Genomic DNA, 14,581 nt, shown 5'->3' with positions numbered 1-14,581 from the left:
GCCTCATGTTGCCTGTTCCTCTCACCCCAGTAAAATCCCATAACACTACATATTCTGTATAACATCACCACACTACAAGTTTTTCCCTATTGCATTTCGTTGGGTGTCAGTTATGATTGACAGAGAAACTTATCGCATTCTGACATCACTTTATACATTTGGATGCCACCAAAGAGAGAGAAGTCAATGATATGAGATTTAAGCACGTCTCCAGTAATGTCTAGTTCTGACTTGCAGTACTATGTTAGTTTTCCCAAGAACACCTATATAACCTAGCTTTTGATTGGGAATGTCAATTAGATTTAAGCATGTTGATACCACTTGCAAACTGGAGGCTGAATCCTTACAAGGAGAGTGTAAACTTACTGGAGTATATGAATGTGAGAAATCAAAAGAATAAAAATGCATATTCCTTGGTGTTAGTATGAGCTCTGTAAGTCAGACCTTATGTTTTTATACTGCCTTTGAATCTGATTACTAGGGTGGCTTACAAAAGAACAAAATATAGTGTAAATGTAAAAGCATAAAAAATAAGGTTGTCTTGGCCTTATTTTTTTTTGGTGTCTGTTTATGCTCATGCCACTAGCATGAATGTTTGATAAATCTGAGGCTGGCAGACCTGTCTCATGTGGGCAGAATATGCTCTGCAGGCTGAATGTCAGTGTTGGGTGTGAAACATTGGTGCTTGTATGTTGTAAAAAAGAATCTGCAAACTCTTCTTAAATACTAGTTTTGTCAGTGTTCTAATTAGAAATCAGTAAAATCCATTTGGGTTACTTTAAAGCAGGGATAGCCGATGTGGTGCCCTGTGAATGTAAAGCAGGGATAGCCGATGTGGTGCCCTGTGAATGTTGTAGTCCAATAACATCTGGAGGACACAACATTGGTTATCCCTGCTTTAAAGTATGGTAGAGGACCTGTGACCCTCCGGATGTTGTTGGACTATAATTCCCATCAGCCCCAGCCAACAGGGCCCAATTATCAGAGAGGATGGGAGCTGGAGTCCAACAACATTTGGAGAGCCAAAGGTTCTCCATCTCTGCTTTTAAAGCAATTAAAATAACAGTAGAATATAAAATTATGTAGTGGTATCAGAATATTATTGCTGCCCTGGACTCCTGCTGGGAAAAAGGGCGGGATATAAATCTAATAAATAAATAAATATATTCCTAACTGAAGTAGGGGGAAATTGCACAGAATGATACACTTTGATGTTACAGATCAAAGATGCAAAACAAGATAGCACATAGTCACTGAGATCACATTGCTGGTCTTTGTTTTGGGTGTGTGCTGTACCAGCGAGTATTGGCTAAAACTGTTAGAGCTGTTTGGAATAATATGTAGTAAAACCTTGTCACTTGGGCAATGCATGTAAATTCAGATTTTGTTCTCTTTAAATGGGGCACACCCTTAAGTTCAGTTGGAATTTCTAAAATGCTTAGGGTAGCAATGTTTGCTAGGTGATGTTTTAAATCTCTCAATTTTTCACAGGGCCACCAGCCAACCTTTTTCAGCCACCCCGTCGCCCAGGCCTGGGAACAGTTGGGAAACCAATCCGTCTCTTAGCCAATCATTTCCAAGTGCAGATCCCTAAAATTGATGTTTATCATTATGACGTGGATATCAAACCAGAAAAGCGTCCCCGGAGGGTGAACAGGTGAGGCCAACTTGATAGTTTCAAGCCTATTTTTAACAGTTCTCTGACTACTATCAATAGCAGTTTTAAATAGTTTTTTTGGGTAAAGAACTAAAGTATGCTGTGAGCATTTGAGTACTAAAATTGGAAGTACTATGGAACTGCCCTGCACCCTCCTCAACAACAGATTTAGTGACAACCTGATACTGTAGAAATCGCTTGTTTTTGGATTAAAATAATGCTTACTTATTCTGGCTCTGCCAGCAGCTTGGATCAAGGCTGTTAAATACTTGTGTGTCATTAATTTTTCCATTTGTCTGTCCTCACCTCTATTAAACTTGCAACTTTTTTTCAGGGAAGTGGTGGATACTATGGTGAGACACTTTAAGATGCAGATATTTGGGGATCGGCAGCCTGGCTATGATGGCAAAAGGAACATGTACACTGCACATCCTCTGCCTATTGGCAGGGATAGGGTAAGTGACTTTATGAATGGCCTTCAGAAGATGAAGTTGCTGAATCCAGTGATCCATTGCCTACATCCTAATGATGTCATGCTCAGCCTTAAACATTACAGGAATATGAGGTATTGAAAAACCTATTTAGTTCTAGGTTTTGCAACAATGCTATGTAAACTTTCTGCAGAAGTAATGTTATAACTGGTTTTTGTTTTCATTGACCCCATTCAGACATATCTATACCTTGAGGTACAGTTTGTTTAATGTTACTATGAATGAGTTTGAGTTCTCCCACTTTGCTCCTTGCTTAGTTGAGCAGGAAAACAAACCATGGCTTAGTGTTATGCTCTGACCAGTGCTTGTGATTGGTTTCTTTCCAAACAAACTACACTTGGGAAGCCAAGAAGAAGGTGTAATGCTAAGCCCAGCCACTCCTTGGTTTGTTTCCCTGCTTGTCTAAGGGAGGAGCAAAGTGGGATAGCTTGAGCTGCATACACAAGCACACTGTTCATGTGCAGTGTGGTAAAATAAACCATACGCTATAGCTTAGTGTTATGTCTGAATGTGACCATTGCCATGAAGTGTTAAATAGTATACGTGCTGCTTTCTGGAGAGGGCCACTTCTCATGCCTCATTTGAAACAACATCTTACGTTAAATGAAACATCTGCATTTGCTCTAAAAGACTTACTGTACTTGTATGGAGTGGTAATCTGCTGCTGTAGATTGGAGTGGGGGAGACTTAATAATGAAACTGATGATATTCTGGGGGTTATTGAGATATTCCCATATCTTTATTCTGAGTGCTTCAGACCTTTAGGGCAGGGGTGGATAGCCTGCAGCCCTTCCTATGTTGGGACTTCACAACTCCCATGTGTCCTGTTCAGCATAGCCAATAGTCATGAATAATTGGAGATGTGGTCTGGCAATATCTGAAGGACCAGAGGTTAGCTACCGCTTCTTTAGGGCTTCCACACAGAGTAGACATCGGATTCTTTTGTTGCAGAAATATCTGCTCTAATTAAAAGAGCCCTAAATTTAAACTGATCTCAGCCAGGTTTCCATGGAGTGCAAATGATGCTGTTGAACATTTTCAGCCTTTATAAAAGTTAGCTGAAACTGATGCAGTTTTTCAATGTGGCTAACTTTCATAATTGATTCTTCAGGTGGATATGGAGGTCACACTCCCAGGTGAAGGGAAGGACCAAACCTTTAAAGTGTCCGTTCAGTGGGTGTCTGTGGTCAGCCTTCAGATGCTCCTGGAAGCTCTGGCAGGGCATGTCAATGAAGTCCCAGAAGACTCTGTACAGGCACTTGATGTCATCACACGGCACCTTCCCTCTATGAGGTGAGCTCCTATGATATATTTTCATTCTTTTCACAGCCAAGGCTAGCTAAGCTGTCTTTTGTTGTTGTGCCTCTAACCCCTATCTCAAACCTCCAAAACAGCCCTGTGAGGACTAAGCATACTTGGTCAGCACAGAAGACTGACTGAGTTGATGGGATGTAGAATGGAATATCCTGGCTGAGGGCATGGCCAGCTGGAAGCCTGAACAGGAGTATTCCACACTGCAGAGTTTTTTTGCAAGTCCCACTTGATTAATGCTTAATATTTGTAATGTATTGCACAGAATTCCTCAAACTCCTCTCACCCTTCATTTTGAGGGAACAACACTGATACTCCCCCATTCTTCTTAGGTACACACCAGTGGGCCGTTCCTTCTTCTCTCCCCCTGAAGGATACTATCACCCACTGGGAGGTGGTCGGGAGGTCTGGTTTGGCTTCCACCAGTCTGTCAGGCCAGCTATGTGGAACATGATGCTCAACATAGATGGTATGGAATAATCTCCTGTGATTTAATTAGCTTTAAATCTCTTCCATAAATCTTTGCTCAGTATCTTTTTGTTTTGTTTTCTATTTTAGTATCAGCAACCGCTTTCTACCGTGCCCAGCCTATTATTGAGTTCATGTGCGAGGTCTTGGATATTCAGAACATCAATGAACAAACAAAACCCCTTACAGATTCCCAGCGTGTTAAGTTTACCAAAGAAATCAGAGGTGAATCTTTGGCGTAAATTAAAATCTTTTCATGTACATTGAACTTAAAAAAGAAAAAAACCTGATTCCTAAGCATCTTCTGGGTATGTTCCCATCTTTGAAAAAAATGATATGATGGCCTGGACCATCTGTAACACTGTTCAGTAGGCTGTTAGTTCTTCTCATTTATGTTATTGCACTCTCTTCCTGATAAGTTTCAGCTTGCAGAGCTGTTGGAAACATTCTGTCCTTTCAGCTTGGGCCGATGATAACCAGGTTTAAGCTTTTAGTAGGTGGAATATTTCAGCAAATATTTTTGATTCCTGACTGGGATTTTGAAACTGTAAGCCAACCTGAGCCTTAGAGAGGGGCAGGCTTAAATAAAGTAGACTTCATAGCAACTTTCTAATGTAGGTAGGCAGTTACCCCATGTAGAAAGCAACGATTTGAACCTAGGGTCCCACAGAAAACCCCAAATGCCTCCTCATTCTATCACATTGACCTCCTATTTATTGGTGTATTTTGTGTGTGTTCTGGATTTACAGGTCTAAAAGTAGAGGTTACTCACTGTGGTCAGATGAAGAGAAAATACAGAGTTTGCAATGTTACTAGGCGACCAGCCAGCCATCAAACGTATGTATGATCATTCCTTGGGTTGCATCCAGCTAAGTTCTGCTCAGAGTAAACCCATTTAAATTAATGGACCCAAGCTGGTCATGTAACATTGGATAAAATCCTTTGCTTCTAAGATGAATCTTTTAAAAGTTTAAACTATTGAAAATGTGGCCATTTTAAAAGACAGTTGTCCAGCAACTTTAAACTCGGAGTGACTTAGTCTTTTGTTTTGTCCCTCCCTTGGAAAGTTGTTTTATAAACTTGACTGATATGAGGATTTAACATAACTAAACATGCATATGTATTTGTGAACATATCAAAGAACCCTACAGAAACAAATAAAAAACATGCATAATTATATATAGCTGAGAACAGAGGAGAACCATCACCCAAAGAGTAGCAGTTAAAAATCAATACTGATTATCAGTGAGAAGCAGTGTTAAAAACAGCAAGCAGAGATGCCATCTGTAGCAAATCAAATTACCTGCCAAAAACATAAAGGATAAGAGCAAAAACGCAAGGCAGATATCACTTTTGGGGGTTTCCATAATCCATGTGCAGCTAGAGCGAAGGCCCCCTTCTGGCAGCCAAGCACCTGTAGAAAGGCCTCTTGATTTCAGCCGCAGGGCAGTATGGGAGTATGTTGGCCTTTCATCTTGAATAGCCAACTTTGGCACCGTTTGACTATAGCTTTTGGAAGATTCAATCAATTTTTGTCTCTTACCATCTCATATCAGTTTCCAAACTGATAGATTGATAGACAGATAGATATGGTATAGTCATTTGTGTAATTGTTCTTCTCTTACAGAGATATCTTTAATAACAGTACAAGGTGATATGGAACTAGCTACAGCAGACTGTTCTTGTTCTAATAGACAAATATTTTTCTTGTGAATGCTAATCAAAGCAATATTTCCCTTCGCAGGTTCCCTCTGCAGTTGGAAAATGGACAGGCTATGGAGTGTACAGTAGCTCAGTATTTTAAGCAGAAGTACAGTCTGCAGCTGAAATACCCTCATCTTCCATGCCTTCAAGTAGGGCAGGAGCAGAAACACACGTATTTACCCCTCGAGGTAAATAAACATGGCAGTTTACTTCAGTCCCATTGTATTACAATATGCTTGCCTACATGCCATCTTTCTGATCTTAGGTATGTAATATAGTAGCAGGCCAGCGATGCATCAAGAAGCTAACAGACAATCAGACGTCAACGATGATCAAGGCAACGGCACGGTCTGCACCTGACAGGCAGGAAGAAATTAGTAGACTAGTGAGTAATTCTTAACTTAATCTTACGGGAATAAGAAGCTACAAACATAGTGATCACATTTGTGCATATAACAGGATCTTTTTTTTGTTAGTGTTCCAAACCATTTACTTAGGTCAAAGGTTAACAGCCATTTCTCGCCACTGGACTTACTAGGTTTGTGTCAGTTTGTGGTCTGGGGACAGAGTATAACAACAAATAACCAGGTTGTTACTTTTTGACAAAGTGTAAAAGTATATTTTCTGGTCCATGTAGACATACATGGATGGAGCAAAGAATGGCAAGCACCCAGAAACTGATAGGGTTAATTAGGTGTGATTGAGCCACACCTCCACAAGTAAAACATCCAGGTGAGTCAATATGTATGTTCAAGAGATATCCTCCGTATCTCCAGGTGAAGAGTAATAGCATGGTGGGCGGTCCTGATCCATATCTGAAGGAGTTTGGTATCGTTGTCCATAATGAAATGACGGAGTTGACAGGCAGGGTGTTGCCTGCGCCAATGTTGCAATATGGAGGCAGGGTAAGTTCTCTACAGTTTTAACAAAATAATATGTGTGTGTTATGTACCTTCAACTCGATTACAACTTATGGTGACCCTATGAATATGTGACCTCCAGCAGCATCTGTTATAAACCACCCTGTTCAGATCTTGTAAGTTCAGGTCTGTGGCTTCCTTTATGGAATCAATCCATCTCTTGTTTGGTCTTCCTCTTTTTCTACTCCCTTCTGTTTTTCCCAGCATTATTGTCTTTTCTAGTGAATCATGTCTTGACTCATGTGTCCAAAGTACGAAAACCTCAGTTTCATCACTTTAGCTTGTAGTGATAGTTCTGGATTAATTTATTCTAACACCCAATTATTTGTCTTTTTATTTATTCAGACTTGGAAGATAGTTTTATGTGTTTTTTTTCACTGCAGGAAGTAATTGCTGCCTTGAGTGTTACTTTAGATTGTCTTTATGGTTTTTTATTATTAGTTGTCTGGGCTCCCTTCAGGAAGGAAGGATGAGTTATAAATTTGGAATAATAAATAATATTTTTAAATTAGAAAATAATGCTAAATAATACTTGTAGATTAGGTTAAAGCTTTGTATAAAAGCCATGGCAAAAACTGCTTTGTTTTGTATCTTCCTTAGAACAAGACTGTTGCTACGCCAAATCAGGGTGTCTGGGATATGAGGGGAAAGCAATTCTATGCTGGCATTGAAATTAAAGTTTGGGCTGTTGCCTGCTTTGCTCCTCAGAAACAATGTCGGGAAGACTTGTTAAAGTAAGCAGCTTCTAACTTTGAATATTCAGTGCTTTTTTCTTGCAGCTGATAACTGCTGACAATCGCTGCTTCAAGATGGGTGTTTATTGTGGGATTGGTACTTCTGAGGCAGGCAGGGTGGTTTTTCTGCAATGTCCACATGACATTAACACCAGCCCATATTCTTCCCCCACCTCTCTTATATCTGGATTTACAGCTTCCACAAAAAATCTATTTTTTAAAAAAAAAACGCTTGCCAGTGATGTGTTTGAAATATTAAGTCTCTCTGTCTGAAGGCACTCTTCGAGCAGTATTGTTTTGAGTACATTATGCTTTACATGGAAATAAATCAGCTTGCAGAACAGAAAGTACATAAGAATGTACACATGAACAGGGCCAGCGCCAGACTTCAGGGGCTCTTGGAATGGCCAGTGGGCCCAACTGGAGGCACCCCTCATGCTTCTGTCCTACTTACAGCAGCAGCAATGCCGCTGCCTTTTACTTTTAAACAAATTCTTCTCTGTTGCAATAACACTGACAGTACTGGTGGCTTCTCTCCCACCTCTGGGATGTGAGATAGAGCCAAAGAAGGGGTCCTTCGGAACCAGGCATTTCTGGGCAAGGTGGCTAGGAGAATGCGTGCTGTTGCATTTTGCTGCTGTGGCTAGAAACACTTTTTAAACTCAGTCCTTTTAATTTTTAAAAAAAAAACTTTCTAGCCATTGTGGCAGCGGGGCAAGCATTTTCCTGGCCATCTCACCCAGAATGCATGTCTCCAAAGAGGGCCCCCCTCTTGGCTCTCAGAGCCAGGGGATGCAGCTGGTGGGGAGGTGGTGGCCAGTAGCTAGGTGGCCACTGCAGGTGGAAGCTGAGTTTGTTTCCCTAGCAGTATCCTCGCATCTCAACCTGGGTCTGCTGGTACGTGATTGGGTGGCAGGCTGGGCCAATGAGGGGCCCTTTGTCAGATACGCCTGCTCATGAGAGGTAGAGCAAGAGCATTTTTTGGGTTTCTGAAAGTGTAATGGTAGTTATTTCCAAAATCTTAGATATGAATTGTAATATAGCTCACTTACTGTGATTAAGAATTTCAGATTAAAAACATAAAAATCGCCGTGCTGAATCATACAAAAATCTATCTATTCCAGTATTCTGTTTCCAACAATCATCAGCCGAAGTCCTCCAGAAGATTAAGGAAGGCCTGAAGGGAATGGCTGTCCCATTCATCCCTAGCGTCTGGTATTCCGAGTTATGCACATAGATGCTTAAGTTAGCTACCACAGCAAATGGCTGCAGGATTCAGCCGTTTGTATTTTAAGAATGGCCAGCCTTTCCCAACCTGTGAGTCCCCAGATGTTGCTGGATTGCTGCTTCCATCAGCCCCATCCAGCATGGCCAATGGTAAGGAATTATGGGAACTGTAGTTCAGCAACATCTGGGGACCCAAAGGTTGGGAAAGACTAGTCTAATTCTTCTTTCTCAAAGCAATCTCAGGTAGTGGCCACCATGTCTTGTAGCGGTGAATCCCATGGTGGTGCTCAGCATAGCAGAGATGAAAACTTTGCAGGATTTTAAGTTGTTGAATTGCTGTGCCACTGACCCTGAAAGGCTTAATTTATGTTTATAGGAGTTTTACCGATCAGCTACGCAAAATTTCCAAGGATGCAGGGATGCCAATCCAGGGCCAACCATGCTTCTGTAAATATGCACAGGGTGCGGACAGTGTGGAGCCCATGTTCAAACACTTAAAATTGACTTATGTTGGGCTGCAGCTAATTGTGGTGATTCTCCCTGGAAAGACACCAGTCTATGGTAAGGAAGATGAGACTTCATACAACTAGCCATTCCAACACAATCTTAATGGCTAATGTATGTGCATGATATATTTGACATCATCAGCATCACCTTTTCCTCAATGTTCCTTATGCAACATGCAACCCAGTCTTTTTTTTTAAAAAAAAAATCAAAATGCTGAGCAGCCCAGTTCAGCCAGCCACAGGAAGTGGGTGAGATAAAGTCTAAGCCAGCCACAGGAAGTGGGTGAGATAAAGTCTAAACTAAGATTACCTGAAGCAAATTCTTGCTTTCTCTTACAGCTGAAGTTAAACGTGTTGGGGATACTCTGCTAGGAATGGCCACCCAGTGTGTTCAGGTGAAAAACGTGGTAAAAACTTCTCCGCAGACTCTGTCCAACCTATGTTTGAAGATAAATGCAAAACTTGGTGGGATAAACAACGTGCTTGTACCACATCAAAGGTCAGATTAAACTTAATGTCTGTTGGAATCTATTGTAGCAGGCATTCTGGTGATCCTGTTTGAGAAGCAAAGTGAGGTACAATTGTTTAGAATGGTTTTTACTTCTAATATACAGCGTCTGTCCAGTTAATGTTACTTTAGGTAGTCATATGCAAGTTCTTGAGAAGCATAAAACATCCCTCTTGGTCTATTAGGGCAGGCATCCAAATGCCAGTAAAATCTTTTCTGTGTTTTCACATGGTGACTTCATTGTTTACTGAACTTTATAGCATTATATACAGTTGCTACCATACAGTGTTCCATATTAACCCATTTCATTTAGCTGCTGTTGCTGCATAGGGGCCAATATTAACACAGCTTTACCTGTATACCTGTTAAAGCCACTAAAGATCTTGAGACCCAACTGTTCTGCATGCTTGGTGCTGGGAAACTTTTTCTGCTGTATTAATTTTGTAATTGTGGTTTATTTTAATCTTACTTGACTATGTGCTATCCTGAGTTTGTTGCTCGATGGTGGGCTAAAAATTCACCAGAATAATATCTCCCAAGGCAAGAATGGGAATTAAATTTCCAGGTGCATGAAATGGGGGAGTCAAACAGTGATCAGAATAGATATATTATCTGAGCTTTGGGCAAGAAGTTACTTTGACCATGGAAGCAGCAGAATGTTCAGCTGAACGGAAAGGATGTCCAAATTTTCCAGAGCTAAGGAACAAGATAAATGCAGTTATGCTTCTGGGCATTAGGGCCAACTGATGAGGCTGAGGGGTAGGAGCAGCCTTTTTGTAATCAGCTGCTTATGCACTTGCAAAGTAAGAGCCAGGTTCAAAATGAATCCTAAAGCACTTGAGTAAATCTGCCTAGAAAGTCACAAGGCTGGCAGCCCCGCACAGGCCTTGCCTCCTCTCTTTTTTCTTCGCTTTCCATAGCTGCATATTCATCAGCCATAGCTTTTCCCCAGAGTTTAAAGTCCATTTCTAAAACTTAGTTTATGCTGTAGTCACATTCTCCTTGATATAATTGTTACTGCTTTGGAACAGCTTACAGGTTTATGTATGTTGCCTTAACACTTGTGGGAATCAGAACTAAGTCTGTTTGCCATTTCTTCATTCTGATGGAAACAGCCCTGTGCAGAATTGTAAATGAAATTAAAGTCTTCGTAACTACTTTGACAGTGTGGTGTAAGTAGCCTGAGAGCTGAGCTTCGATATGTGAAAGCTTGGTTTAATACTCTGCTGTGAGCCTCTTCACGGACATGGTGATGCAGCTAGTGAAATACACATGCAAGTTTGGTGTGGACAAGCTTCTTAATGGTATACACAAAAGAGTGGAAAAGGTAGAGACCCTTCCTGTACCAATTCTTGATGGTTCTTAAAATCTGTAATCTGGTGTACTTAGAACCAGTGTAAATTTGTTTTTACAGATCTGTGAATTGGAACTTTGAACTAATTGGTTCAGAATCGGTGAGTTTTGACCTGAGCTAGAACCAAAAAATGTTAGTACAGTGCCTCTGTGCTTGTGCATAATCAGCCCATGAGTTTTATAACTTAGCACATCCCAGCCAAACTCTCTAGCCATTACATTGTACTATCAAACTTGTTACACTGACTTTAGGCTCTATTTCTGATGCTATACAGGTTTTTATTTTACATTATTTTTACCTGTGTGCATCAACGCATATGTTAAAAGCCAGAAATAATAGGAAGGGTTTGTGATGATGGAAGCTCTTCCTTGATTTCCATTTGAAGCTTTTTTCCTGTTTAATTTAACAGGCCCTCTGTATTCCAGCAGCCAGTGATCTTTCTGGGAGCAGATGTCACTCACCCACCTGCTGGGGATGGGAAGAAACCTTCCATTGCTGCTGTCGTAGGCAGCATGGATGGCCACCCTAGCCGCTACTGTGCTACAGTGCGAGTGCAGACCTCCCGTCAGGAGACATCCCAAGAGCTGCTGTACAGTCAGGAAGTGATCCAGGACCTGACCAACATGGTGCGAGAACTGCTGATCCAGTTCTATAAGTCCACTCGATTCAAGCCCACACGGATCATCTACTATAGGGGAGGTGTGTCAGAAGGGCAGATGAAACAGGTATTGGTCTTATGATCCTTACATTGAATTGATGTTTTGCTTTCCACACTTAGCCAAGTCTAGGAGATCCCCCTTCATTTCTTCACAGAGAACCTTGTGCCACAAGAAGGCCTGAAAGGAGATCTGTCCTAAAAATGCATTTAGTTCAGAAGCTTGATCATCCAGTTTTTAGATCCAGTAGAAGTACCACGTGCAGAGTGTCCTGTTGGAGTGACTTTTGAGATCTGAGGCATTCAGACCATGTCACATTATATACCTCAATGAAATGCTGCTCCCTGTAAATAAATGCAGCACTGGTTGAAAACCCTGAGCCATGGCTGAGTGGTAGAGCACACACTTTACATGGAGAAGGCCCCAAGTTCAATTCCTGGCATCTCCAGGTAGTGTTGGGAAAGATTCCTGTCTGAAACTCTGGAGTGCTGCTGCCAGTCAGTGTAGACAATATTGAGCTAGATGGATCAGTGGCCTGACTCCATATAAGGCAGCTTCCTATGAAAAATGGCTCCTTCCTGGTGGCTGCTTTGCATTTTTCCGGAGTAACAATTTGGGCAAGTAACGAACTGCCATGGTTTTTCCCCCCAAGGGAACAATTGTATCATAAAATCCACATACAATTTGTCCATGTTTAATTGGTCATATTCTAATTTGTTTTTGTTTAAATTCTGTCCTGCCTTTCCACTGTCCTTCAAATTCTGCAACCCTCTGGATAGTCCATTATTTGACCATGAAGAGGGTGAGGGACTTTTATTTTTAGAAAAAGATGCTGCCTTCCCCCTTAAGAATGGAAACCTAATACTAGAAATAACTGGGCCTTGTCCTAATTTGTTGGTTAGGGTTCTTCCCCATTCATTGTCTGCTGAAAGAGCAGGCTGCCTGCCTCCACATCAGAGCCAGTTGTATTTTACTAAAGTGTGCTTCATCGTCGATGATAATCCTTGGTGTTTAAATTGAAAACTTAAAGGACCAGTGGAATCTGGCCCATCATCTAAGCACTGGTTTAAATGTCCATATCTGTTCCCTTTAAGGAAAGCAGCTAGTCATGAATTATTTCCCAAACTGTACGTACTTGAGGAATCCAACAAAAACAATTGCCTTGTAGAATCCAGATCAGTAGTTGATGTCAAACACTTAAAATGTCTAGGTGGCTTGGCCAGAACTCATTGCAATCCGGAAGGCCTGCATTAGCTTGGAAGAAGACTACAGACCAGGAATCACCTATATTGTTGTGCAGAAAAGGCATCACACAAGACTCTTCTGTGCTGACAAATCTGAAAGGGTAAGCAATGCTCGTTTTGGGATGGCAGGCCATCTTACTAGACTATATCTTGCAGGAGGGTGCCAAACAACTCTTAATGGAAAGAGGGGATGCATTAGCACATTTCATAAGGTTATTCATTGTTTGCTACAGCGAGATTTAAAAGAGCATGTCATACAGGTGGACATGATGAATTGAGGTTGGTGCTTAATTTCTTAAAATATATCAGTAACACAATGGTCAGATGCAGGGCCGGTTCTAAAGGGCGGCCAGGTTGGGCACTGGCCCGACGGCCCCTGGAGCTACAGGGGGCCCCTCAGCCACCCCTCTGCTCCCCTTCTGTGATCTGCAGAGCCCCCATGTCCCCCCACTGACCTGTCTGCTGTCTTTTACCGTTGCTCTTAACAAAGATGGCGGCCGCGGTTTCCCTATGGTACTGAAGCCCCTGCCGCCATCTTAGTTGATGGCAGAGATGTGCACATGCCGGGGCCTAGGGCAAGCTGATGCCCAAGGGCCCAGGCATTCCTGGAGCCGGCCCTGGTCAGATGTGCCAGAAGGCTACAGTGAGAACTGGAACCCAGGTTCTGGCTTACACTGCCTTTTGGCCATTCTGCAACTCTGCCCTCAGTAGTATAGCAACTCTAAGCTATAGGGCAGGATTGGGGAACCTTTTTGGCTCCACGGACCAGATCCTTATCAGGATTTGCCCCACGGGCCAGATTGGACCCCCTGGAGGCTGGATGTTCCCCACCCTTGCTCTAGGGAAATATACTATAGCTATAAGACAACCAGTAGTTCTTCCTGAACTTCAAAACTTAAAACTTTGAAAAGTGATTGAACAACAAAACTAAAATTGGAGGTGTCCAAAAGCCAAATAGAATAGTAGGTATAGTTAGCTTACATCCCACCTTTCCTCTAAGGAGTTCATGACAGCATACATGATTCTGCCATTTTTATCACAACAAAAATAGCTGCAATAGAGCAGTTGTATAGAGCAATTGAATGCTTTAGGTTCGACTCTTACTGCACAGCTATACTCACTATTGTTTTATGTAAATCTGGACCTAGCTGATATATTAGACAAAGTTAAAGAACCAGGCGGAAGGCAAATTTTAAAGGGTGTTACACTAATAAGGGCCCAAGAAGACAACTGTTGGGTTTTATTGGCCTTGAGACTGTGCCACACATGCAGTTATTAAGGTGCTCATTTATTGATGTTTCTAATAGGTGGGGAAAAGTGGCAATGTTCCAGCAGGCACAACTGTGGACAGCACAATCACACATCCCTCTGAATTTGACTTTTACCTCTGTAGCCATGCAGGAATTCAGGTAATCAGCAGCTTTGGTTATTTGGTTTGGATGTCTTGATATTTTGGAGGTTCATCTACGTTTGCTGGGATTGCCCTACAGCTTCATTTAAGCCATTAAAACTCTGACAGAAGGAGAGAATGTATGAACGTATTTTTAATTCGGCAGGTCCGCAGCATTTGTGCCACTGAGTCAATGGCGTAGGCCCTTCTGCCTTTGCCCTCGGGAAACATCCTACACCCATGAACTAAGAAACTTTCTGTTTGCTAAGATCTCTATGCATTTTGGGTGGAAGGGAAGAGACCTGGAAAAGAACAATAATAAACAGGGTTCTTGACTTCTAGGTATGGATTGAAGAAAGAGAAAAGGGACTCCCCAGCAGGCACCCAGTAATTCCTCTTGTGTTATGCATC

General features: G+C 41.8%; 1 protein-coding gene across 2 annotated transcripts in view; it reads left to right on the top strand.

The window, feature by feature from the left end:
* Positions 1-14,581, top strand: part of LOC133370217 (protein argonaute-4) — a 42,666-nt gene that overhangs the window by 21,022 nt on the left and 7,063 nt on the right. For both annotated transcript variants that reach the window (XM_061596138.1, XM_061596137.1), the window contains exons 2-16: positions 1,492-1,657; positions 1,992-2,112; positions 3,260-3,441; positions 3,792-3,928; positions 4,018-4,152; positions 4,677-4,764; positions 5,672-5,819; positions 5,897-6,016; positions 6,408-6,536; positions 7,152-7,285; positions 8,889-9,073; positions 9,358-9,517; positions 11,290-11,605; positions 12,747-12,881; positions 14,088-14,189. In XM_061596138.1, coding sequence (XP_061452122.1) covers positions 1,492-1,657; positions 1,992-2,112; positions 3,260-3,441; positions 3,792-3,928; positions 4,018-4,152; positions 4,677-4,764; positions 5,672-5,819; positions 5,897-6,016; positions 6,408-6,536; positions 7,152-7,285; positions 8,889-9,073; positions 9,358-9,517; positions 11,290-11,605; positions 12,747-12,881; positions 14,088-14,189 — 2,258 coding nt within the window. The remainder of the gene's footprint in view (positions 1-1,491; positions 1,658-1,991; positions 2,113-3,259; positions 3,442-3,791; positions 3,929-4,017; positions 4,153-4,676; positions 4,765-5,671; positions 5,820-5,896; positions 6,017-6,407; positions 6,537-7,151; positions 7,286-8,888; positions 9,074-9,357; positions 9,518-11,289; positions 11,606-12,746; positions 12,882-14,087; positions 14,190-14,581) is intronic.

This window comes from Rhineura floridana, chromosome 15 (assembly GCF_030035675.1).
Source record: "Rhineura floridana isolate rRhiFlo1 chromosome 15, rRhiFlo1.hap2, whole genome shotgun sequence".
In the NCBI taxonomy this organism is placed as follows: domain Eukaryota; kingdom Metazoa; phylum Chordata; class Lepidosauria; order Squamata; family Rhineuridae; genus Rhineura; species Rhineura floridana.
Note: the sequence above shows the minus strand (reverse complement) of the source record. Positions and strands in the feature narration are given on the sequence as shown.